This window comes from Mauremys mutica, chromosome 1 (assembly GCF_020497125.1).
Source record: "Mauremys mutica isolate MM-2020 ecotype Southern chromosome 1, ASM2049712v1, whole genome shotgun sequence".
In the NCBI taxonomy this organism is placed as follows: Eukaryota; Metazoa; Chordata; order Testudines; family Geoemydidae; genus Mauremys; species Mauremys mutica.
Window position 1 is genome coordinate 150773195 of NC_059072.1, and position 26878 is coordinate 150800072.

At 51.0% G+C, this 26878-nt stretch overlaps 1 protein-coding gene across 4 annotated transcripts in view; it reads left to right on the plus strand.

Moving 5' to 3' along the window:
• The window catches only part of EPHA1 (EPH receptor A1), a 67325-nt gene extending 41346 nt beyond the window's left edge, over positions 1 to 25979 (plus strand). For all 4 annotated transcript variants that reach the window (XM_044999966.1, XM_044999965.1, XM_044999972.1 and 1 more), the window contains 14 exons: positions 643 to 798; positions 1042 to 1374; positions 2439 to 2563; positions 6875 to 7034; positions 8760 to 8856; positions 19182 to 19237; positions 19557 to 19682; positions 19803 to 19988; positions 20477 to 20538; positions 20913 to 21122; positions 21724 to 21873; positions 22812 to 23005; positions 23299 to 23454; positions 24934 to 25979. In XM_044999966.1, the coding sequence (XP_044855901.1) occupies positions 643 to 798; positions 1042 to 1374; positions 2439 to 2563; positions 6875 to 7034; positions 8760 to 8856; positions 19182 to 19237; positions 19557 to 19682; positions 19803 to 19988; positions 20477 to 20538; positions 20913 to 21122; positions 21724 to 21873; positions 22812 to 23005; positions 23299 to 23454; positions 24934 to 25012 (2090 nt within the window). In that variant the 3' untranslated portion in view covers positions 25013 to 25979. The remainder of the gene's footprint in view (positions 1 to 642; positions 799 to 1041; positions 1375 to 2438; positions 2564 to 6874; positions 7035 to 8759; positions 8857 to 19181; positions 19238 to 19556; positions 19683 to 19802; positions 19989 to 20476; positions 20539 to 20912; positions 21123 to 21723; positions 21874 to 22811; positions 23006 to 23298; positions 23455 to 24933) is intronic.
• The last annotated feature ends 899 nt before the right edge of the window (positions 25980 to 26878 follow it).

Genomic DNA, 26878 nt, shown 5'->3' on the forward strand with positions numbered 1-26878 from the left:
CAAGGCTGGCTAGGCAATGCATTGCTACAGCAGTCAAGATCAGCAAGGCCACCTGTGCTCACAGTCCCTAGACTTAAACCCGTGGTGTCAGTGGGCACCCCCCATTGTTATGGATTTCCCAGCCCAAAGAGAAATCCTGTATGTCCAATGAGACTTTTATTTTAGGTTAAGGGAAACAAGCAAATAAGAAAAAACAAAAGGAAGGTCTTCATGGGAGTGTGGGCATTTTTTTGGTACCAAGCTGCATCAGATCTGCCTCACAGTTGCTCTTTTGACACCCCAGAAAGGTAGAGGAGTAGTACTAGCAGTTCCAAAGCTGCCTACACCACACTCAGCTCTGGTGTTTGCAGCCCAGGGTGGCATAGCCAGGTTTGGTGTAAATCTTGAAGGGACAGGGAATGTGCTGGATGTATGTTGGGAGGAGTCTCTTTGAGGCTAACCAAGTCCTAAGTGTTCTGTTGATTTTTACAGGGACCTCCCATGTGCAGTCTCCAGCAGCCCTGATCTTCTATTCCCTATCCCTGGGAGCAGGAGGAAGGGAGGAGTACCAGGGCTGTGGAGGTGGAAGATGAGGGAGCCAGGCAAGGTTGGCTGGTTACTTCCCACTAATCCTGTGCTTCCCTGTTGTTTGTGTGTCCGCAGCCTGCCAGCGAGGATTCTACCGTCACTCCCCAGAGACTGAGCACTGCCTCAAGTGCCCCCCAAACAGCTCATCCAGTGCTACAGGGGCCACAGCCTGTCCCTGCAACCTGGGCTTCTACCGGGCACCCACTGAGAGTCAAAGTGTTGCCTGCACTCGTGAGTCAGTGCTGGGGGAGGAGAGCAAGGGGATGTGGAGAAGAGGAAGGGTCAGGGGGAGAGAGGAGGGTGGAGAGCCAGATGCAGAGAGAGGGGATGTTGGTGCTGTGGAGAGGGAAATGCCTTATGGGGTGGGGAGAGAGGCAGGTCCTGAGCTGCATGAGGGGAAGGGAAACTACTAGACTGGTTTGTGCATTGGAGCCTGTATGCTGGATCTAATTCTCTCTCCTCCACTCTGTGCAGGTCCCCCTTCTAGTCCCCGCAATGTCAGCTTCTCCCTGGTGGGGACGCAACTCTCTCTCTGGTGGCAGCCACCCAGCGACCATGGTGGGCGTAAGGATCTGACCTACAGCGTCTCATGCCAGCACTGCTCTGTCCTGGCATGTGAGCCATGTGAGGCTAGCGTGGTCTTCTCCCCCAGTGCCTCAGGCCTCAACAATACATCCATAGATGTGAATGGTCTAGAGGCTTATACCAACTACAGCTTCACTGTGATGGCACGTAATGGTGTCTCAGAAGTCAGCCCTTTCCCCCAGCGGGCCTCCCCTGCCATCTGGGTCTCTGTCGGGCATGCAGGTGAGTCACCAAGGTGGGTAGGGGAGCAATTTCGAGGCAAGAGAAGAGTCAATGTGGGTCTCTGAGCCTTCTTCATCTTATCTCTCTCCTTATGCTGCACCCATCAGCCTGGTACCTGCCTTCTGCCTATTGACTGAATCTCTTCTAAGGTGCTTGTAGCTCTGGCATCTCAGCTCTGTCACTGTCTTTGTCAGTCACTTTCCTGTTCTGTTTATAAACCAAAGTAGTGGCTGTAATAATCGTTCAGAAAAAGCAGTATGTTCACCAGGCTCTTTGCAGACATGATGGGGCCCAAGTCTTCTCTCAGTTACACAGCTGCAAGGTGATGGGACCTGCCCCCACGTAACAGAGCAGAACTGGGCCTGTAGAGTGAGACACCTCCCTGCCTGATATATGCAACAAACAGACCACAACATCTTGGTGCAAATAGAGGCTTTAAACACACTGAAATCGGGACTTTCACAAGTGCAGGTTCCCACCTCACCACTCTCTTCTACACCAATGATGGTGCCAGATATGGAAAGAGTGTGGCTTGGCTCTTGGATCCCAGGATAATTCACAGTGCTGCCATTAGAGGGTCATGTTTTCACACCTAAACAGAGCACGTTTGCCCTGGACTAACTGAGAGATGATAGATATGGAGTCTCACAATGGCATTTCACAGTCACTTGTCAGAGCCGAGCTGCACCCGTATGGTGTTGTTAAGTGCAGGTGTGTTCATGTTGCTGTAGGAGCCCTAACTTTGGAAGTTCCTTTCTGCATTTAAAGTCTTCACCTTGGTGCTGCATTAATAGAGCTACTGTGAGTGTGGATGATGTTTCGAAAGTACAACAAAATCACAGCTGAAGTGCCCTGGCCATCAGCAGTGATTTACTACTAGACCCCTCACTTCCCCTCAGGCACACCAGAGAAGGATGAGCTGAATGCAGTACTGGAGGCTCAGCAGGGGCAGCAATGGGAGAAGCTGTAATCTGTGCGAAGGGGCCACACAGCCTGGGAGGATGGAGGGGATTTTGTTTGTGTTTTCATCTGATTCTGTTTCATGCCATTGCTCTCCCCTGCAGCTCCAGTAACAGTGTCCCACCTGACTCTCACCCAACGTGACGACAACAGCCTGTCTGTGTCTTGGCCAGCCCCACGACACCGCAGCCGGAGCTCAGTGCAGTACGAGGTCATGTACTTTGAGAAGGTGAGAGGCATCTCCTCTCTGCTCCTTACCTGTGTCTCTTCTGCTCTTTGTTTGTGACACACAGAAACTTTCCTCCTCTAGAAGTGTAAATAATATGCTAGAAGTCTAAATAATAAGATGGGTGAACTAGAGTGCCTTGTTTTAAATGAGGATATTGATATAATTGGCATCACAGAAACTTGGTGGAATGAGGATAATCAATGGGACACAGTAATACTAGAATACAAAATATATCGGAAGGACAGAACAGGTCGTGCTGGTTGGGGAGTGGCACTATATGTGAAAGAAAGCATAGAATCAAATGAAGTAAAAATCTTAAATGAACTATGGATAGTAATTCCATGTTCTAATCATAAGAATATAGCAATAGGAATCTATTACCGACCACCTGACCAGGATGATGATAGTGACTATGAAATGCTCAGGGAGATTAAAGAGGCTATTAAAATAAAAAACCCATTAATAATGCGGATTTCAACTATCCCCATATTGATTGGGTACATGTCCCCTCAGGATGGGATGCAGAGATACAGTTTCTTGACATCTTAAATGACTGCTTCTTGGAGCAGCTAGTCATAGAATCATAGAAGATTAAGGTTGGAAGAGACCTCAGGAGGTCATCTAGTCCAACCCCCTGCTCAAAGCAGGTCCACCCCAAATAAATCATCCCAGCCAGGGCTTTGTCAAGCTGGGCCTTAAAAACCTCTAAGGAAGGAGATTCCATCAACTCCCTACGTAACCCATTCCAGTGCTTCACCACCCTACTAGTGAAAAAGTTTTTCCAAATATCCAACCTAAACCTCCCCCATTGCAACTTGAGACCATTACTCCTTGTTCTATCATCAGGTACCACTGAAAACAGTCTAGATCCATCCTCTTTGGAACCCCCTTTCAGGTAGTTGAAAGCAGCTATCAAATCCCTCCTCATTCTTCTCTTCTGCAGACTAAACAATCCCAGTTCCCTCAGCATCTCCTCATAAGTCATCTGCTCCAGCCCCCTAATCATTTTTGTTGGCCTCTGCTGGACTCTTTCCAATTTTTCCACATCCTTCTTGTAGTGTGGGTCCCAAAACTGGACACAGTACTCCAGATGAGGCCTCACCAATGTTGAATAGAGTGAATGATCACATCCCTCGATCTGCTGGCAATGCCCCTACTTATACAGCCCAAAATGCTGTTAGCCTTCTTGACAACAAGGGCACACTATTGACTCATATCCAGCTTCTCCTCCACTGTAACCCCTAAGTCCTTTTCTGGAGAACTGCTTCCTAGCCATTTGGTCCCTAGTCTGTAACAGTGAGTGGGATTCTTCCGTCCTAAGTGGAGGACTCTGCACTTGTCCTTTTGAACCTCATCAGGTTTCTTTTGGCCCAATCCTCCAATTTGTCTAGATCCTTCTGGACCCTATCCCTACCCTCCAGCATATCTACCTCTCCCCTCAGCTTAGTGTCATCCATTAACTTGCTGATGGTGCAATCCATCCCATCATCCAGATCATTAATGAAGATATTGAACAAAACCGGCCCCAGGACCGACTCCTGGGGCACTCCACTTGATACTGGCTGCCAACTAGACATGGAGCCATTGATCACTACCTGTTGAGCCTGGAACCCACAAGAGGAGAGGCAATTCTTGATTTAGTCCTAAGTGGAACACAGGATCTGATCCAAGAGGTGAATATAGATGGACCGCTTGGTAATAGTGACCATAATATAATTAAACTTAACATTCCTGTGGTGGGGAAAACACCACTGCAGCCCAACACTATAGCATTTAATTTCAGAATGGGGAACTACACAAAATAAATAAATAAATAAATAAATAAGGAGGTTAGTTAAATAGAAATTAAAAGGTACAGCGCCAAAAATGAAATCCCTGCAAGCTGCATGGAAACTTTTTTAAGACACCATAATAGAGGCTCAAATTAAATGTATATCCCAAATTAAAAAAAAACATGGTAAGAGAACCAAAAAAGTGCCATGGCTAAACAACAAAGTAGAAGAAACAGTGAGAGGCAAAAAGGCATCCTTTAAAAAGTGGGCGTTAAATCCTAGTGAGAAAAATAGACAAGAGCATAAACACCGGCAAATTAAGTGTAAAAATATAATTAGGAAGGCCAAAAAAGAATTTGAAGAACAGCTAGCCAAAGACTCAAAAAGTAATAGCAAAAAAAAATGTATGTACGTCAGAAGCAGGAAGCCTGCTAAACAACCAGTGGGGCCACTAGACAATCGAGATGCTAAAGAAGCACTCAAGGACGATAAGGTCATTGCGGAGAAACTAAATGAATTCTTTGCATCGGTCTTCACGGCTGAGGATGTGAGGGACATTCTCAAACCTGAGCCATTCTTTTTAGGTGACAAATCTGAGGACCTGTCCCTGATTGAGATGTCATTAGAGGAGGTTTTGGAATAAATTGATAAACTAAAGAGTAATAAGTTACCAGGACCAGATGGTATTCACACAAGAGTTCTGAAGGAACTCAAATGTGAAATTGCAGAACTACTAACTGTAGTCTGTAACCTATCATTTAAATCAGCTTTTGTACCAAATGACTGGAGGATAGCTAATGTGACGCCAGTTTTAAAGACAGCTCCAGAGGTGATCCCTGCAATTACAGGCCGGTAAAACTGACTTCAGAACTGGGCAAACTGGTTGAAACTATAGTAAAGAACAAAATTGTCAGACATATAGATGAACATAATTTGTTGGGGAAGAGTCAATATGTTTTTTGTAAAGGGAAATCATGCCTTACCAATCTATGAGAGTTCTCTGAGGGGGTCACCATGCATGTGGACAAGGGAGATCCAGTGAATATAGTGTACTTAGATTTTCAGAAAGCCTTTGATAAGGGCCCTCTTAAGCAAAGTAAGCTGTCCTGGGATAAGAGGGAAGGTTCTCTCATGGATTAGTAACTGGTTAAACAAAGGGAGGAATAAATAGTCAGTTTTCAGAATGGAGAGAGGTAAATAGTGGTGTCCCCCAGGGGTCTGTTCTGGGCCCAGTCCTATTCAACATATTCATAAATGATCTGGAAAAAGAGGTAAACAGTGAGGTGGCAAAATTTGCAGATGATACAAAATTGCTCAAGATAGTTAAGTCAAAGGCAGACTGCAAAGCGCTACAAAAGGATCTCTCAAAACTGGGTGACTGGGCAACAAAATGGCAGATAAAATTCAGTGTTGATAAATGCAAAGTAATGCACATTGGAAAACGTAATCCCAACTATACATATACTAAAGATGGGGTCTAAATTGGCTGTTACCACACAAGAAAGAGATTGTGGAGTCATTGTGGATAGTTCTCTGAAAACATCCACTTGAGGTGGGAGGGATAGCTCAGTGGTTTGATCATTAGCCTCCTAAACCTAAGGTTATGAGTTCAATCCTTGAGGGGGCCATTTAGGGAACTGGGGTGAAAATTTGTCTGGGGATTAGTCCTGCTTTAAGCAGGGGGTTGGACTAGATGACTTCCTGAGGTCCCTTCCAACCCTAATGTTCTATGATTCTATGTGCAGCAGCAATCAAAAAAGCAAACGGAATGTTGGGAATCATTAAGAAAGCGTCTAGATAATAAGACACAAAATATCATATTGCCTCTATATAAATCTATGGTACACCCCCATCCTGAATACTGCATTCAGATGTGGTCACCTCAAGTCAAAAAAGATAGGTTGGAAGTGGAAAAGGTTCAGAAAAGGGCAACAAAAATTATTAGGGGTATGGAACAACTGCCATATGAGGAGAGATTAATAAAACAGACTTTTCAGCTTGGAAAAGAGATGACTAAGGGGGAATATGATTGAGGTCTATAAAATCATGACTGGTATGGAGAAAGTAAATAAGGAAGTGCTATTTACTGCTCATAACACAAGTAGGGGTCACCAAATGAAATTAATAGGCAGCAGGTTTAAAACAAACAAAAGGAAGTATTTTTTCCACACAGTGCACAGTCAACCCATGGAACTCCTTGCCAGAGGATGTTGTGAAGGCCAAGACTATAACAGGGTTCAAAAAAGAAATAGATACGTTCATAAGTAAGTTCATGGTCCATCAATGGCTGTTAGCGAAGATGGACAGGGATGGTGTCTTCTAACCTCTGTTTGCCAGAAGCTGGGAATGGGTGACAGGACAGATCACTTAATGCTTACCTGTTCTGTTCATTCTCTCTGGGGCACCTGGCATTGGCCGCTGTCGGAAGACAGGATACTGGACTAGATGGACCTTTGGTCTGACTCATTATGGCCATTCTTATGTTCTGTTTCCGTATGTGTGGTAGGCTGTCCAAGTAACCTGTGTCTGGCCCCCGCAGGGAGAGGATGCACACTACACAGTGAAGCAATTCCATGAACCCAATGTGACCCTGAGGGACCTGCAGCCGGACACAGCCTATCTGCTCCGTGTGCGCTCCATCACACCCCTAGGCCCTGGCCCCTTCTCCCAGGAACAGGAGTTTCGCACCCTCCCGCCAGGTGAGGCACAGCTACCCTCTATCTGACTGGTGGGTTGCAGGGGCTTCGCACTTATGGCCTAGGTTCTTCCCCCAGCACACACAGTTGTGGAAGGAAATAACTGAGGAATAGCACTTTTGGGATTCTTGTTATCTGGGGCCAAGTCCTGCAGCATTTTACCTGGCTCCTGAGCATGATTCTGATTGTGAACTCAGCTAAAAGCTGGATCAAGGTAGGTGAAGGAAGGGAGGTCTCCCTGAAAGCAGAGTGTAGCGATTAGTGCTGCAGAGAACACATGATAGGGGAGGTACCCTGTCTCTCACAGGCCTCTCACCTCCACTCCCAGGTCAGTGCAGGATTGTTCCCTGCATCCCACGTGAGGGGTCTTCCTTTCCATCCCTTTTGGAGACAATTACGCACACGCACAGATCTCACCATAATGTCCTGACATTCAGCCTAAACTTTGTCTTCCTTAATGTCACACTGCTGCCGCTAGCTCTAACACTTTCTGTTTGGCTTTTGAATTGTAGTGGTCTAGCTAGCATTGGTTGTAAGTGAAATATTGTCTCATCCTTCATTCTCCCTTAATTCTCCTTTGTCTAGGAATTTCCTGTTTTTCGTTCTTTCTCCTGGGTGGTTCCCCAAATGTCCCACTAGTCACATTTTCTAAAGAATAGTGGTGTCATTAGAATTGGGTGAAAAACAATAATTAAAAAAAATCAAATAATAGATTTGAGAGGTTGTGTCAGGTAAGTGATTCAGTGAATATAATTCACCCAACTCTCCTAGTCACTTAGCCCTTGTTGTGATAAGCATGCGGGGACTGTTATGGACTAGAATTGCTCGGCCTCAAGAATCTGAATGGAGAAGAGAATTTGCTTTATTCAAACAAACAGGACACAAACCCCATCGCAAGACAGAAACTAGGAACAATATTTTAAAAACAGGAGCCTACGGTTAGGCTCCCAAGTCCATAATTAGTCATCTGTTGGATTTTCAAAAATGCTCCGTACCCAACAGCTGCCAATGAACTAATTGGCCTCAGGACCAAGCTCAGAGTTTGATGAATGTATGCAGAAGGTGGAGGAAAATGTCCATTTTCCAGGACAGATTGCATGAGTGGGGAATAAGGCAAGTTAGACTCCCTTGAAGACTGTGTGCCAGGCTCCCTGACTTCATTCCTGAGTAGAACAAAGGGTCTAATACAAAGTGGGTAGGTGCAAACAGGTGAGAAGGAGAGAGTGGAAATATTTGGTATCTGAAAGTATTTGGAAAAATAATTCAGTTGGAGCTGAATATCAGGATCTTAACTGGAATTCATCCAGACATCCATTTGAAGGTGAATTTTAGTTCATCCACCATGTGAAATAACAATAATAATGATATTTGGCCCAAACCTGCTGGCTTTTACACTCAAAGTGCCATGTGGCTATGCACTATGTACATGGGTAATAATTATGCACTGGGAGTCAAGTCTGGCTGATGGCCACACCCCAGGATGTGTCAGCATTATTCCTTCCCTGCTCCCATTCCCATGTTCCTTCAAATGACACTACTGGTATTTCCAGCCACTTGTAGTTCTATGCTATTGCCCAGCACTAGGGAGGGCAGATGGCCATTGCTCATTCAGCACCATCTGCTAGACAGGCTGGCTGTTACATTCTCAGTCACCACAGCCTGGGGAGGGGAGTGCTGGTCTTTTGTTTTTGTGTGGGGAAAGCATGTGACTGTCGTTCTGTCCCACAGACACGGGGGCTCCATCTGGCGGGGTGCTTGTCTCCATTGTCTTTGGAATCCTACTGTTTATTGGACTGGTTGTGGGAATCTTCATCTTCACACAAAGGTAAACTCAGCCCCTTCTTGGATGAAAAGGGTGGTGGGGTAGGGAGGGCTGGGTGGTATGGTGAGGAAGGAGCTGTGGAGAGAGAAGCCAGGCAGTGTGGTGGTGGGGCTTGACTGTTCATTGGGGAGCAGAACAGATAGAAGTTGGGGTGACTGGTTAGAGATGGAAGGGGAGATGGGAGGCCAGGGCCAGGTGGAATGAGACAGCTGGGGTTTGACGGTGTACTGAGGGACTTGGCCGTTTGCATTGACAATGTGCTCATGCTGTGCAAGGTGACTTGCAGGGCTGGCATGAGGTTTGCATGATAGGTCTGTCGGGTTGGCACTCACTGCTGACAACCGAGAAAGGAGCAGTGGCTTCCCACTGTCCTATTTCCTCTTGGACATTGCCCCTTTGTGATCCGGCACTGTGACATTATGTCTTTGTCAGGATGCCATTTTATGCATTTCAGGGGGACAAAACAGGTTCGGGGTGGGAGACTCCAAATTCTAACCCTGTCCCTTCCCACCCCCTACCCTAGAAAGCTGATGATGTCTGCTCTTGTTTGGATGTGAAGGAGAGCTTTTTCAGGAGGAAGGAAGCAGGAGCTGATTAAGTCTGCGACATTTTAGCTGCTGAAGATTGTAAACTTCATAGTCTAAACTAGAAGAGCAGGGGGTCAGGACTGAGGCACAAACAGCAGAGCTATTTGAGGCCAGCAGTCCTGTGCATTTTCACAAGGGCCTATGTATTCTGCAGCTGCAGAAATTGCAGAAACTCCACCCCCTATTAATTATGGGTCTACCTCTCCTGGTTGCAAAGAAAATCTTGAGAATGTGAACCAAATGTAAGTGGTGCAACATCTGGGTCTGCAGACAGCCTGAAAAATGGTTACTCACTTTTGTAACTGTTGTTCTTCGAGATGTGTTGCTCATATCCATTCCAATTAGGGTTTGCATGCACTGCGTGAACAGCTGTCGGAAAGTTTCCCCTTGGCAGCACCTGTAAGGTAGGCTGTGGAGTCCCCTGGAGTGGCTCCTTCAGGGCACTCAATATATACCCAAGCTGACCCAGCGCCTCCCCAGTTCCTTCTTGCCAGATACTCTGACAGAGGGAGGCGGGTTTATAATGGATATGAGCAACACATCTCGAAGAACAACAGTTACAAAGGTGAGTAACCATTTTTCTTTTTAGAATGCTTGCTCATATTGATTCCAATTAGGTGACCTTACCTAGGTGGTGGGGTTGGAGTGAAGCAATGTGGACTGAAGTACCGCTCTACCAAAAGCTGCATCGTCCCTGGCATGCCGGATGATGGCATAGTGCGAGGCAAAAGTATGCACCAAGGACCAAGTCGCTGCCCTGCAAATTTCTTGAATCAGTACCTGGGCCAGGAATGCCGCCAATGAGGCTTGGGCCCTAGTGGAGTGAGCGATGAGAGCTGGGGAGTGAGCGATGAGAGCTGGGGTCGGTACGCTGGCCAGCTCATAGCAAGCGTGGATGCAGGACATAATCCAAGAGGAGATCCTCTTAGAGGAGACCGGGAGACCCTTCATCTGGTCTGCCACCACAACGAAAAGCTGGGTCGATTTCCTGAATGGCTTAGTGTGCTCAGTGAAGGCCAGAGCCCTGCGGACATCAAGGGAATGCAGCTGCTGCTCCCAGGGACCAGCATGAGGTTTAGGATAAAAAAACAAGCAGGAAAATGTGCTGGCTGGTGTGGAAGGCCGACACCACCTTGGGAAGAAAGGCAAGGTGAGGTCTGAGCTTCCTTATGGAAGACCGTGTAAGGTGGTTCTGAGGTAAGGGCCTTTAGCTTGGAGACGCACCTCGCCAATGTGATGGCAACAGGGAAAGCCATCTTCCAGGAGACATACAAGAGGAAGCATGTGTCCAGAGGCTCAAACGGGGGCCCCATGAGCCTCAAAAGGACCAGGTTAAGGTCCCACATGGGGACAGGCTGCCAGATTTGAGGGTAGAGGCGGTCCAAGCCCTTGAGAAAGCGAACAACCATAGGATTGGCAAGATGGCTGTAAGGTGAACCTTCACAGAGGATGCCGCCAGGCCTTGCTGTTTCAGGTGCAGGAGGTACTCCAAAATGAGGGGCACTAGTGCCTGGAGGGAAGGGGGGGTGTGGCGCTGGTCGCACCAACATGAAAACTGCTTCCACTTCACCAGGTACGTGGCTCAAGTGGAAGGCTTCCTGCTGCCCAGTAGTACTTGCTGTACAGAGTCCGAAAACAGAAGGTCCGTAGGGTTTAGCTACTTAGCATCCATGCTGTGAGGTGGAGAGACCGCAGGTCGGGATGACAGAGGCAACGGGACTGGAACGTCCATGGACAGTTCTAACAGCATGGTGTACCAATGTTGCCTGGGCCATGCCAGAGACGCCAGAATCACCTTTGCCCCATCTCTGCGAATCTTGAGCAGGACCTTGTGCACAAGGGGCAATGGAGGGAAGGCGTAAAACAGGCGACCCATCCAGGGAAGCAGGAACGCGTCTTTGAGGGAGCCTGGGCAGCGACACTGGAAGGAGCAGAACGCTGGGCACTTCTGGTTGCTGCGGGAGGTGAACAGATCAACCTGGGGAAACCCCCACCTTTGGAAGATGAGGTGGATGACATCCGGCTGGAGAGACCACTTGTGTGACTGGAAGGACCTGCTGAGGCAGTCCACCAGCGTGTTCTAGATCCCAGGAAGGAAGGACGCCACCGGGTGAATGGAGTGGGCTATACAGAACTCCCACAGTCGAATGGCTTCCTGGCAGAGAGGGGAGGAATGGGCCCCCCCTTGCTTGTTGATGTGGAACGTGGCCGTGGTGTTGTCCTTGAGAACTGCCACACAACGACCCCGCAGGTGCTCCTGGAAGGCCTGACAAGCAAGATGCACTGCCATCAGCTCCCAGACATTGATATGGAGGGAGAGTGTGGACGGGAACCACAGGCCCTGAGTCCGAAGGTTTCCGAGATGAGCACCCCACCCCAAGGCTGACACATCTGTGACCAGGGACAAGGAAGGCTATGGACTGTGAAAGGGGACCCCTTTGCACACCACCCAGGAATCTAGCCACCAGTGGAGGGAGGCAAGGACCCACTCCGGAACGGTGACCACCAAGTTCAGGCTGTCACACCCCGGGCAATAGACCGAAGCGAGCCAGGCCTGCAGCCAGAGCCAGAGCCTGGTGTGCCGGGTCATATAAGAAGACTCAGACAACTTCTTGCCGTCGAGGTCAGGAAGCTCTGAAGACCTCGAATGAGGCCCGCGAGAGCTTGGAAATGAGTGTCCAGCAGGAGGAATCACACCTGAGGAGTCCAGAACCACCCCGATGAACTCTATTCTCTGAGTCGGTTCCAGGGTTGATTTTGCTATGTCGAGGAGGAGACCCACCTGAAGAAATGTATCCCTGACCAGGCGGAGGTGGGACTGCACCTGTTCTCTGGTGCGGCACCGGATCAGCCAGTCGTTGAGGTAAGGATATACTTGCACCCGCTGTCGATGGAAGAAGGCAGCCATAACTGACATACATGAGGTAAACACCCGGGAGGGTCATGGAAAGGCCGAAGGGGAGGGTCATGAACTGGTAGTGTTCATGGTTGACCACAAAGCAGAGGAAATGTCTGTGCACCGGATGAATCGCTATGTGGAAATACGCGTCCTTCATGTCGAGGGCAGCGTACCAGTCTTCAGGATCCAGGGAAGGTATAATGGTGCCCAAGGAAACCATGCGGAACTTCAACTTTACCATGAATTTGTTGAGCCCGCGCAGGTCCAGAATGGGCCGGAAGCTCCCTTTGGCCTTGTCGGTTAGGAAATATCAGAAGTAACCCGCCCTGCTTCTTAGTTCCCTTGGAACTCCTCAATCGCCCCCATGGCGAGGAGCACCTGAACCTCCTGAATAAGGAGTTGCTTGTGAGAAGGGTCCCTGAAGAGGGACGGGGAAGGAGGATGGGAGGGCGGGGAGGAACAAAATTGGAGAGAGTATCTCGCTTCCACCGTGTGAAGGACCCTGTGGTCCGTGGGCTAGGAGGTTTCCTCCTGCCATTACGCCCCCACCATCTGTAAAAATCCTGCCTCAGCTGAGGATGATAGGAGTGCTGCTGTGGTTGTTGAGGCTTGAAGTGTTTCTGCTGGGTTGCTGGGGTGTGCATACCCAGGGACTTCATGGTCATCCTTGAGTCTTTAAGGCTGAGCAGCCTAGAGTCGATCTGTTCTGTGAACAGACCCTCCCCATCAAAGGGGAGGTCATGTAGCATCTGCTGAACCTCCGGGAGACATGACCAATCCCAGAGGACAACGTACACACAGACGAGTCTGCAGCGTCCAGTGAGGCCTGCAAAGAGGTCCGTGCCACCGCTTGCCATTGTCAACCAGGGCCCCAAACTCCTCTCTGGACTCAGGAGGCACAAGCTCCTTGAACTTCAGCATGGAGTTCCAGGAGTTAAAATTGTAATGGCTCAGGAGCACCTGCTGACTGGCAATCTGGACCTGAAGCCTTCCCATAGAGTAGACTGTGTCCAAACAAGTCAAGGCGCTTAGCTTCCTTCGACTTGGGTGCAGGGGCTGGCTGACCGTGTCGCTCCTTCTCGTTCACAGCCACAACCGTGAGCGAGCAGGGCTGTGGGGGGGGGGGGGGTGAACAAGTAGTCATACCCCTTCGAGGGGACAAAGTACTTGCGCTCCACTCCCTTGGCCGTAGGGGGAATGGAGGCCAGGGTCTGCCAGATGGTTTTGGCATTAGTCTGGATGGTCCTGATGAGAGGCAGGGCCACCCTTAACAGGCCTTCTGGGGCCAAAATGTCCACCACAGAATCCTCCGATTACTCCACCTCCTCAGCCTGCAGGTTCATATTGCATGCAGCCCTGCGCAGGAGATCCTGGTGGGCACAGATATCAGTCGGAGGTGGCCCGGAGATAGAAGTGCCTGCCACAGCCTCATCGGGGGAGGAGGAAGAGGAGGCTATGCGGGGAAGAGGGTCATCTTGACCACCCTGCAGTGTGGGGGCCTGCTGTCCTGTGTCACCAACCGCAGGGCCCAGCTCAGGGATCGGATCGGAGTCGGAAGGGGTCTTGAAGTGGGAAGAGTGCACACCACCTCTTCCATACCCCCCATAGCAGGCCGACTGGCAGCGGCTTCCGGCACCCGTGGCTCGGAGGGGACTGATCGGGAAGCCCCAGACGGTGCACCCTGTGCTTGGTGGTACGCCCACAGAGTCCAGAATGTTCACTGGGTGGGTCCCTGGGTGGGTCCCTCTCCGTGTCCCTCCTATGACCCCGCCCCCACATTAAGGTGGCCACGGTCTGATTGGCCATGGTCCGAAATCCTCGAACCTGTGTCCGATCCCAGGGAGCGATAGCTGGAGCACGAGGGCCAGGGTGATGTGTGACAGGCTGGATCACAGAAAACCCCTTGGGAACTGCCAACTGATGTGCTGGGACTACCTCTAAGCCCATTTTCCCTGGCAGCTTGGGACTTCAGAACCCTGCCTGGTTTGAGTCAGACAGACTAGCCTGCTACAAACCCCGACCCAGGTCAGAACAACATCTCGCAACAGCAGCAGGCTTAACTGAAAATAGCTTAAGAAGTGTTCCTGTCTCCAACACTCAGAGGCCCAGCTCCCAGTGGGGTCCAAACCCCAAGTAAATCCATTTTACCCTGTATAAAGCTTATACAGGATAAACTCAGTGATGAGCTGGAGCTGGTTCGCACCAGTTCATGGGAACCGGTTGGTAAATTTAGAAGCCCTTTTAGAACTTGTTGTCCTGTGTGGGCTTCTAAATTTATCAACCGGTAAGTTGAAGTGACCCAGGCGCATAGCTGGGGTGGGAGGGGGGGCAGGGAAGCGGCCACTCCCCCTGAGCGCATTATCCAAAGGTGGCGCCTTAGGCGTCAACCCCGTGGGTGCTCCAGCTCCCCGCCCTGCCCCCCGGCCCCAGCTCACCTCTGCTCCACCTCCGCCCTGCTTCTCCCCACCCGCTTCCCACAAATCAGCTGTCCTCGCAGGAAGCCTCGGAGCAGGGAGAAGTGGTGCGGCAGCTTCACGCTCAGGCCCAGGGAGGCGGAGAAGTAGCAGAGGTGAGCTGGGGCGGGGGGGCCGCCCCTGCCGCAGCAGGTAACCCAGGTTGGGCGCGCAGGGGAAGTGCTCCTCACCCCAGTTCAACTCCACTCCGCCTCCGCCTCCCTGGGCCTGAGCGCAAAGCCGCTGCTTGCTTCTCTGCCCTCCCAGGCTTCTTGCACGAACAGCTGATTCATGGGAAGTGGGGGTGCTGCGAGCTCACAGCCTGACCCAGTGCTCCAGGCACTGCATGGCGGTGGTGTGGCCCGGCTCCAGCCGAGCAGCATGGCTGTAGCTCCGCCAGCCACCTCCAGGCAGTGCGGTAAGGGGGCAGGGAGCGGGTGGGGTTGGATAGAGGGCAGGAGAGTTTGGGGGGGCTGGTCGGGGGTTGGGGGGAGGATAGGGGTCGGGGTGGTCAGAGGGCGGGGAACAGGGTGGTTGAATGGGGGCAAGGGTCCCCGGGGAGCAGTCAGGAAGGAGTGGGGGTTGGATGGGGTGGTGGGAGGCAGTCAGGGCACAGGGAAGGGGGGTGGATGGGGCAGGTGTTCCAGAGGGGATCAAGGAACGCGGGGGGTTGGATGGGGCAGGAGTCCCGGCGGGTGGGGGCGGGCCACGTCCCCCTTGCGGGATGAGGAGGGAACCGGTTGTTAAGATTTTGGCAGCTCATCGCTGGATAAACTAATAAATTGTTCCCCCTCTGTAACACTGATAGAAAGATATGCACAGCTGTTTCTCTTCCCCCCACCCCAGTGTCAATACACTCTCTGGGTTAATTAATAAGTAAAAAGTGATTTTATTAAATACAAAAAGTAGGATTTAAGTGGTTCCAAGTAATAACAGACAGAACAAAGTGAATTACCAAGCAAAATAAAATAAAATATGCAAGTCTAAGCCTAGTACAGTAAGAAGCTGAATACAGATAAAACCTCACCCTCAGAGATGTTCCAGTAAGCTTCTTTTACAGACTAGTCTCCTCCTAGTCTGGGTCCAGCAATCACTCACACCGCTGTGTTTCTGGCCTTTGTTCCAGTTCCTTTTAGGTATCCTTTGGGGTGGAGAGGCTATGTCTTGAGCCAGCTGAAGACAAAATGGAGGGGTCTTCCAGGGGCTTAAGTAGACTTTCTCTTGTGAGTGGAGCCCCCTTCTTCTCTCCTATGCAGAATCCAGCCGCAAGCTGCAGTTTTGGAGTCACATGGGCAAGTCACATGTCCATGCATGACTCAGAACTTTACAGGTGGCAGCCATTGTTCAAAGCTGGCTAGATCGTCAGGCTCAACAGGTAGTGATCAATGGCTCCATGTCTAGTTGGCAGACGGTATCAAGCGGAGTGCCCCAAGGGTCGGTCCTGGGGCCGGTTTTGTTCAATATCTTCATTAATGATCTGGAGGATGGCGTGGACTGCACCCTCAGCAAGTTTGCAGATGACACTAAACTGAGAGGAGTGGTAGATACACTGGAGGGTAGGGATAGGATACAAAGAGACCTAGACAAATTAGAGGATTGGGCCAAAAGAAATCTGATGAGGTTCAACAAGGACAAGTACAGAGTCCTGCACTTAGGACGGAAGAATCCCATGCACTGCTACAAACTAGGGACCAGATGGCTAGGCAGCAGTTCTGCAGAAAAGGACCTAGGGGTTACAGTGAACAAGAAGCTGGATTTGAGTCGACAGTGTGCCCTTATGGCCAAGAAGACTAATGGCATTTTGGGTTGTATAATTAGGGGCATTGCCAGCAGATCGAGGGACGTGATCATTCCGCTCTATTCGACATTGGTGAGGCCTCATCTGGAGTACTGTGTCCAGTTTTGGGCCCCACACTACAAGAAGGATGTGGAAAAATTGCAAAGAGTCCAGTGGAGGGCAACAAAAATGATTAGGGGGCTGGAACACATGACTTATGAGGAGAGGCTGAGGGAACTGGGATTGTTTAGTCTGCAGAAGAGAAGAACTCTGGGGGGATTTGATAGCTGCTTTCAACTACCTGAAAGGGGGTTCCAAAGAGGATGGATCTAGACTGTTCTCAGTGGCACCAGATGACAGAACAAGGAGTAATGGTCTCAAGTTGCAGTGGGGGAAGTTTAGGTTGGATATTAGGAAAAACTTTTTCACTAGAAGAGTGGTGAAGTACTGGAATGGGTTACCTAGGGAAGTGGTGGAATCTCCTTCCTTAGAGGTTTTTAAGGTCAGGCTTGACAAAGCACTTGCTGGGATGATTTAGTTGGGAATTGGTCCTGCTTTGAGTAGGGGGTTGGACTAAATGACCTCCTGAGGTCCCTTCCAACCCTGATATTCTATGATTCTATGACTGTCACCCTGATGGAGAGCGGTGCCAGGACTCTGAGTGGCGCCAGGAGCGGAACAGTGCCGCAACTCGACCGACAGTGCTGACGGGTGAATCAATGCCAGCTTGCTCCAAGATGTGCCAACCGCAGAGGCACTGGGGTGTTGGCGTGGAGCTGAGGGGACCCCGATACCATCATGGCAATGAGGTCCCTTGTGACCGCAAAGGTGCCCGGGGTAGAAGGTAGCTGGACTTCTACCACACTGCGGGTTGGGGAGTCCAGTGGCAGTGTACTCAATGGATCCCCTCGCAGGGCTGGAGTCAACGGTGCCGGGAATGCGGCTTTTCCTCCTGGGAGCTCCCCTCTGGGACACACCCCAGTGGTTGGCTCCAGGGAAGCTGGTCTCGGTGTAGGAGAGCCACCCTTTTCCAGCTTCCAGTGCCGCTTCTGATCAGGGGAGTGGGAGCAGTGCCGAGCTGATGTCGCCGGTTGTGGTGCCGGGAAGCATTGGTGCTGCGGGTCTCAGTCAGAGTCCAACTCCACTACCGCCACCTCCACTACTGCCGCTGGGGCGCCACGCCGAAGGAGGCTGAGGACTAAGAACTGTCTCGCTGCTTTAAGCAAAAGTCACTCTCCTTTTTAGTCTGAGAACTAAACCCTTTGCAGATCGTGAAATTTTTGGCTTGATGAGCCTCCCCCAAACACTTCAGACAAGAGTCATGAGGGTTCCCCATTGGCATGGGCTTAGACCAGGACCGACAGGGCTTGAATCCTGGAGACTGGGCATAGAGCCCGAGAAGAAGGGTCGGGGTGGAGGGGAAAACCCCCTAATCCGGCTAACATGAAAATACCAAAAATAAGAACTATAAACCAAACTAACAACAACTATCTAGAGAGCTAGGGAAACGTGGAGAGCAAACAGAGCAAGATTCCATGGTTCCAACAACTGTCACGGGCAGTAAGAAGGAACTGGGGAGGTGCCGGGTCGGCTGGGATATATATTGAGCAACATGAAGGCGCCACTCCAGGGGGCTCCACATCTGACCCGATGGGTGTTGCTAGGGGAAAACTTTCCGATGGCCATGCACACGGCACGTGCACACCTAATTGGAATCGATACGAGCAAGCACTCAAAGAAGAACAATGGCTCTGAGAGGTGTGCATTGCTCTGTTTCTATTAAGGGAGTATTAGCTGTGACAATTTGTTGTTGTTATGCAATAATTTACATAGCATGGGTAACTTATTTCACTACTGATCACTTCAGCAGAAACATACAGCTAATGTGCATATCCATGATCTCAACCTCCCATATGCCACCTCCCACCGCTGTCCCCAGGCCAGTTCAGCTACTAAATTCTCCAGCTTCTCTGTGATGCCATTATGTGTTGTCACTAGAAGGACCTGTGGCACACTGAAACTAAAAGTATGGGGACAATGTAAATTAATGGATTTTAATCTCTAAGTAACTTCCCTGGGCCCTGTGCAATGGTATTGTTCATTCCCATGTGTAGTGAGTTAAAACCTCAGTTTTAACTGTAAATGAAGCTGCTGCAGTGTTTCCCACCTTCGGCATCGGAACACGGGGAAGTGGGTGCAGCACTTGGATCCACACTGCTGCAGAGTGCATGGAGCCCTAATCCTGACCAGCTGGGGAAAGGACTCTGAGACATCTGCTCTTGCCTTTGCCTCAGTGTCCTGTTGCCAGGGCCAGCTCCAGGCACCAGCACCCCAAGCAAGTGCTTGGGGTGGCCAACGGAAAGGGGCAGCACGTCAAGCTCTACAGTGGCAATTCGGTGGCAGGTCCCCCAGTCCCTCTCGGAGGGAATGACCTGCCGCCAAATTGCTGCCAAAGAATGAAGTGGCACGGTAGAGTGGCTGCCGAAGCGCCGCCGATCGTGGCTTTTTTTTTTTCCTTCCGCCGCTTGGGGCAGCAAAAATGCTGGAGCCAGCCCTGACTGTTGCTCGGTTAGTCATTCAGGTTTGATGATGACTGTCTGTCTGTCTTCCAGGAAAGCCCGTTGTCACCAAGCACGGCCAGACTATGACATCTCAGCCTTCGACCGAGGTGAGATCCAAAGCCAGGAAGGGGAGGGGAGCTCTGCTGAGAGAGAGGGCAGCGAGTCCAGGGGGAGGTCTGGGGTGGGTCAGAGATTCTTAATGAGAGAGACTGGAGGGCCCTGGCTCTGGATGAGCTTGCTTGGCTGTCAGCACTGACTTTCTACATTAGTTTGTCTCTTCCCTTAATGGCGCTGGTTTTCCACATACGATTGCCAGCTGTTTCGCCCAATGCTCTGGTTGGGAAACGAGAGCATCCTGTCTCTCAAGAGAGTCCCAGGACTCTTGGTGACAGGGTGTTTATTTCTCTCTGTTTCTCTTTGCCATAGAGGAGAAGGTCTGGTTGAAGCCCTATGTGGACCTACAGCCCTATGAGGACCCGAGCAGGGGGGTCTTGGAGTTCACCAAGGAACTAGATGTGGCCTATATCACCATGGAGAATGTTATTGGGGAGGGTGAGTCTCATTGGGGCTGTCTCCATGCCCTCATTCCTGGGTTCCCCCTCACACCTCCCCTTGTCTGCCGCCCCTATTCCTGTGTTCCCCAGTAACCTCCTGTCTTTGACGATGCCGCAGGGGAGTTCGGGGAGGTCTATCGTGGCACCCTGCGCCTGCCAGGGAAGGAGCGTATTGTGGTTGCTATCAAGACCCTGAAGTCAACATATTCGGACTCTCAGTGGTGGAATTTTCTGCGTGAGGCAACAATCATGGGCCAGTTCAATCACTACAACATCGTGCACCTGGAGGGGGTCGTCACCAAGCGTAAGAGCCCATGTGGGATGGGCAGTGATGGGCACCACTGTGCGAGTACAAGGTGGGGGTAGAATGGCCATATTCCTGTGAGAGCCAGAAGAGAAGAGGGTGCTGCCCACTAGCCTGTGCAGGGAGGAGAGGGAGACTGCCATCCTATTAGCCTGTGGCAGGGAGAGATGTAGCTCTGTGAGAGTTGGGGAACACCATCATGAGAGCCCCCATTAAGGATGGTTGGGGAGTGAGGAGAAGGGATGTGTCTCCTGTGGGCATGAGGAGAGGAAAGGTATGAATTCATTTCTGGAGGTGTGAGGGGGGAAGGCAGGGAGCTGGCTGGGGCTGGGCTCCAAGTTGGGGGTGTGGGATGAAGGGCACTGCAGGGTGAACAGGAGGTGAGGAATCATGCTGCTTTGTGGATAAGAGAGCCGGGTGGCTCACAGTGGATCCTGTAGCAGAGAGGGGTGCAGTGTGGGTGATGCTCTTTTTTCCTCTTTCCCCAGGGAAGCCGATGATGATCATCACTGAGTATATGGAGAATGGTGCCCTGGACACATTCCTCCGGGTGAGGGGCCAGAGTTTGTAATGTGTTTGTATGCTGTGGGCACTTGCCAGCCATTGCAGGTGCTGAGGGGCAGGGATACTAGGCCATCTTGGCCACTTCCACTCACAGAGAGCTCTGTTCGCTGGGAATTGCACCTACAGCTGCAGCAGCTGAGGCTGGATCCCATTCAGATTGTTTGTTGTCCAGGGGGATGAACTGCTAGGGAATGAACTGCAGATCCCTGGTTATGATTCCAGAGAGCTCTCCTTCCTCCCTTCTGAGCCTCTCACCTGTGATGTTCGCTAGTCCCCTTGCGCGCTGGTAAGCCCGCTAGCCAAGAATCTGCAAACTCCAGTGACCTGATGGGACCTGTTTCTTTCCCCGTCACCCTGTAGGAAAACGAGGAGAAGTTCAGCTCTGTACAGCTGGTGGTTATGCTGCAGGGCATTGCCTCAGGCATGACCTACCTTTCAGACCGCAACTATGTGCACCGGGACCTGGCTGCCCGCAACATCCTGGTAACTCACAGCCTGCAGTGCAAAGTGTCTGACTTTGGTCTGTCCCGGATATTGGAAAACGATGTGGAGGGGACGTACGAAACTAAGGTGACATGGCAACAACCTGTGTGAAGGCTAGGGCCCCTCAGGGTCTTATAACTTCTAAATGGAGTTATTGTACATTGTGGGTAGAGAGCCTTCTGGATTTCATGCTAAGGGAGACCAGGCCAGGTGAAGATTTGGATGGGAAGCCTGCAAGGAGGGGTATGGGTGACTCAGAAGGTGGTGCTCTTCCCTCTGGAGTAAGTATGGGCCTCAGTGTGGTGCTGGCCAGCACTGTGCTGGAGGGGCTGTCTTTTAGGTGAGGCGTAAAACCAAAGTCCTGACCATTTGCAGTCAGTTAGGAGCCTGTGTCACTTTGTATAAACTTTGGGGATTAACCGTGGTGTCCTGACTAAATTCCAACCTGGATGGTTCTATGATGCCTCCCTAGCATTCCCCCTATGGAGTCAGTTGGATAAAGGAGTGTCCTTCATTTTTTCCCCAAAACTGTGTCACTCACTGTTAAAAAGTTGCCTTATTTAGCCCAGAGATGGCTGCATGTGTGGATGAAGTGAGCACATTGTTATATGTGGTTTGTACTGCACTTTGGGATCCTGAAATATGACCAGATGGTAACCGCTAGCTGTGCTCTGGCCCCTCCCTGCAGGGCGGGAAGATCCCCATCCGCTGGACAGCACCTGAAGCCATTGCCCATCGGATCTTCACTTCAGCCAGCGACGTCTGGAGTTACGGCATTGTCATGTGGGAGGTGCTGTCCTTTGGGGACAAGCCCTATGGAGACATGACCAATCAGGAGGTAACAGGGAGGGAGAGGCTGTGGTGTTGGTGTGGAGGTCATATGCTGAGCAGACAGGGCTGGGCCTAGGCTGAATGGACTGGACAAGGCACATAGGACCACCACCTACTTTGGGGAACCCATTGTCTGCAATCCCTGCTGTGGCACCCCAGCCCCTCTAAGAGTAGCCACTGCCACCAGTGTATGCTAACCCCTGCCATATAACAGGGGAATAAACTCTTGTTACCCTGACCTCATTCATGTTAGTGGGGCAAGGAAACAAAGACCCAGCCCTCTGGAGTGTGTCACCTGTATTTCCCCCAACCCACATGGAAGGCTGGTCCCAACAGGGTTGGTAAAGCAAGGACTTCGTCAGCTATAATGCTATATAAAGGATGGCTTACTCTGACCTAGGCCACCATGAGTACAGAGAAAAGCTTTTTCCCCCCTTCCCCTCTGAAAACCCCTCTCGGTCCCCTCCTACCCAGACTACCCTTTTGTAGTATTCTGGATAATTATCTTACCTCGTTGTCCCTATTCCCCACCCCCCAGCTCAGCAAGGTTATCCCGCTGGATTCTTCCTCAGAGACTGTTAACCCTTTCCCCACCAATCCTGGGACAGGACTATAGACCCCCATATCTCACATTTGGAAAGATGAACATGTGTGTATGGAGGTGGGGGCACAGTGACAAGTGTCAATTTAAACCCCATTGTACCTATCAATGTGCTCCCTGGCACCTCCAAGCATCCTGAGCCCTCGCTCGGCTGTCCAGTAACTTTCCCACATGCCTGTTTATGAAGTGACCCCATCTGCTTTTCATTGCATAGGGCCCCACAAAACTGTGACCATCGCATGGACTTCCCTCTGGAGGCATTCTGGCTCCTTTTTGATCATCTCTGTGGCGTCGCTGCCATGAGTAGAATCTGGTCACAAGTCTCTCTGCCCTTCTGTGTGTAGGTGATGAAGAGCATAGAGGATGGGTACCGACTCCCACCCCCTGTGGACTGCCCATCCATCCTCTATGAGCTCATGAAAGGCTGCTGGTCGCACGATCGCATGCGACGGCCCCGCTTCCAGGAGATCCAGGGCCAGCTAGAACACTTCATCTCCAGCCCCCATTTACTCCGATCTGTTGCAGACTTCGACCCCAGGTAGGTGGTGCTGGGCTGGGAGGTTCCACAGAACGGGGAGAGAATGCAGTTGGTTCCTGTCTCCAGCATTGGTGCTTTCCCCAGAGAATGGGGCACTGACAACATGGGGGAGAGGAGTCTCCAGGCTGTGTGTGCAGGACACTGTTGGTGAGTTAAGGCTCAGGGAGCATAGGGAGCAGACATACCTCCCTGGCCCCAGCAGAGGGTATTCTTGTTCTTTCGATAAATTTCAGTTTTAAGGTGCTGGCGTTCAGTTCAAAGTAGTTGCCTTGATGATGACTTTTTGTCCCCAGGGTGACGCTGCGGCTCCCCAGCTGCAGTGGGTCTGACGGGATCCCTTATCAGTCAATCCCAGAGTGGCTGGAATCCATCCGCATGAAGCGGTATATCATCAACTTCCGCACCGCTGGCTTGGACACCATGGAATCCATCCTGGAGCTCACTACTGAGTAAGCAGAAACCACTGTGGCCCTCCTGGGCAGACCTGGCTCCCCTTTGGGCCAGGAGAGCTTGGGACGAGACCCACACTAAATTTATGCAGCCATCCCTATGGTATCTGAGCACACTCCAGAAATGGGTACACAGATTATCCAAGGGGATCATAGCATCCCCTTCCTGCTCCCTGGAGTCACAAAGAGGGGGAGCTTTCCCCTTTCCCGGAAGGTGATAAAACCGACTTATCCAAATCCCCTGGAGCTTGTTCCATAGCGGTAGCCCTCCCCTTCCTCATAGGCTCTGCCAGCTGACGGTCTTCTCTGCTCTGCCCTCCTGGAGTCTGAAATATAAGGGTTATAATGTGTCCTCCCAGACGTATTGTGGACTGCCATCAGCCACAGGCAGCTGTTCTTCTTGAGCACTGAGAGGCAGTCTCCTGAGTGAGCCTGCTCCCAGCCCATGTAGGGCTTTGGAAAGGAGGAGCAGGGGCTTGCATCAGACTCTGAACTGGCTAGGCAGGGAAGGCAGAATGCGAGGCTCTGTAGGGACATGTTGTCCAGTGTCTCTCTCAGTCAGCTGGCCAGCCACTCTGTGCTCTTCCAGCTTTAGCTCCTCAGTGGCAGTCAGTCTGCCCCAGGTACAGCATGTCTGCCTGGAGATGCTAAAGCTCTGCCTGGGTCTCTGTTGCCAGGAAAGGGGCTGTCTCCTGCTCAGAGCCAGAGGGGAAGGTACATCCAGGAGCAGAGCTGAGTCTAGCAGGACTCCCCCTACCTTTGAGGACAGATTCCTCTGCAGGCTCTGCCAACTGACAAAGTCTTCTCTGCTCTGTCCATGTGGAGCCTGAACCAGGTGCTGCTCATCCATGCCACCTAGACAGCAGGCAGCCCATGCGGTTGATGCTCAATAGGAAGGAGTTGCATGGGTGGCACAGCCCTCATGCTTGCAAGGAGATATCAGGAAATGGGAGGGGTTGGGACCAGCATGCATAGCACTAGGGGAGTACGGTAAGTACATAATTTAAGGAAGCATCTGCCCAGAGGAAGGGCTGGAGCCACAGGAGTGGGATGTAGGAAGAGGCTGGTTTATTTGGGGGGGAGCAGGGGGTGAACGACAACAACTGTATCAGGTGGAATATTTACAGCAGTGACATTTAGGTCCAGTGCCATGGGTCTTCATCTTCCTCCCTCCACATCCCACATCCTCATGCCAAGAAGACAGCAGTGGCAGGAAGAGTAAGTTGCTGAGTCTGATGGCAGCAGTGACATGCAGCCCTGCAGTGGGCTCTCAACGTCCATTGACTACAGGGGAGGGCACTGGGGGGCAGCAGCTCTAAGCTAGAGGCAGGGAGAAGTTCCTGGACCTAGGAACAGATCGTAGGGTTTGATTTCCACAGAATGAACGGTAGCTATGTGCCATGCCCTTCCCCCGTCAACAAGGAGCAAGAGCAGTGAGTCAGTTGATCTTTCTCTTCTCCCTCCCCCAATCTCTTTAAGGGACTTGAAAAAGATGGGGGTGTCGCTTCCAGGCCACCAGAAGAGGATTCTCTGTAGCATCCAGGGCTTCAAGGAGTGACCAGGCCTCAGGCCCTCAAGCTACCAACATTCCCAAACCTACTGGGTATCACTTGGAGCCATTCCCACGGCAGTTGTTTCCAAGAAGAGAGACTGAGGTGATCAAAGCAACTAACAGGACAAAAAGAACTCTCCTGCAAAACCTGCCTCCTCTGCTCTGCCTGCTCCATCCATGTGTGTGTCTGCACCGAGGTTGCAGGGTGCTGTACATACACCAGAGCCAGGACACCGTTCTCAGCTCCAACACTTGACATTCTCTGTACGATATTCTGTGCAGCACTGAAATAGGCCCTGCAGCACAGACTGAGGCCTGAGTGGTACAGAGGGGGAAATCTTTAGGGATGCACAGGCACATGGAGTGACGCCCCTGTTGAGAGACAAGAGCTGAAGAGAAGAATCTCTGGGGAACCTACACAGTGGCTGGGGCAACAGAAAGTCCCATCTCTGCTTTCCCCGCTACCACCTTTTGTAGCATATGTTCCCTATTGCTGCAACAGTGCATCTGCCTTCCCGATTTGATTGTTATGGTGGAAGTAGGTACAAGCAGCTGCAGCGATCAGGGTAAGGATTCTTCTTAACTTTCTTTGCAGTGAGTATATCTGGCAATAATGCTAAGTAACGATATACTCCTTCCCCCACTATACACCGCCCCCTCCTCCCTGTGAGGGAGGAAAGAGCCTGAAAAAGAAGGAAATGGGGTACCCTGCTCTTGCTCATGTGCGTCCCAGTTTCTTTCATGAGACAGAACCAAGGTTAATGCTGAAGCAAGGCTATTCCCACCCCACCATGTGTGGCCTGTATCTCCCCTTCTCCTGTCACTTGTTTTCTCCTGCAGCCTGTTCCAAACGTGCTGCAAGGGGAAGATTGTTCCTGTGTGGAAGAAAATATGGAATTTTAAAGTCTCAGTGCTCAGGGGGAGGGCACGGTGGCCTGTAACTTTTTTTGTAAATAAACTCGTGGCAGAGGTGGGGGCTCTGTAGCTTTCCTTGACTAGTATGTGGGGACTATATGGCGCTTTCCTTCAGTAGTGCCCAGATGCAGGGGGAGCTTTGTAAGGGCCAGCTATGCTGGGCATAGGCTATCTCTTGCTACACTGCTCAAACCTGAGCTGGCTTATACCTTCTCCTGGTCCCCAACAGGCACTCAACCCTAGGAGTCCCTCACACTAGTGGGGCTGGATTTGCTGCTGTATCTATTAATACTGCGCCACTTGTGTTGGCCCTGGGGATCTCCCAGCTCCAGCCCAAACTGGCTGCCCTGGCACTGTAAGATCTGACAGATATCAGCCATACAAGCACTCAAGTGAAGCCCATGTAGGCACTCCCAGCTGCTGCTGTGAAAATGACACTCCTGTCAACCCTGCAGCCACACTGCACGAGAGACCCTGTTCAAGGGAGACAGACACCAGAATGTCAAATCCTTCCCAGGAAAACTCCTACCCCCACTGAAGCGCATTTTAATTACAGTAGTGAAAAACAATGCAGGTTGCTGAACAGGAGCCCTTTCCAGACACCATTACTCCTGGCTCTGTGTTTAGCAGACAGTCTTTCCCCTTCCCTCAGATTAGTTCTGCAGCTGATCACAAAAAAAGAAAAGTTATCTGAACTGCATGATATCACACCACATGCTGCTGCTCTGCTCACATAAGGCCCCCAGTCCTTATTAGTGCTGCGGGAAATCTGATTGCTCTTGGCAAGGACATGAGGAAGAGGGCTGCTGACCCAGGGTGCTAGTGGCACATGGGCCATGGAGAGAGGAACAAAAGTGCTGTATGCTACAGGAAAAGATGTTGAGAACTCAAGCTAGACTTTTGCCTTCCAAGTCCATGCAGAATGAAAGGCAATAAGAGGGTGCAGGCCTCTATCTG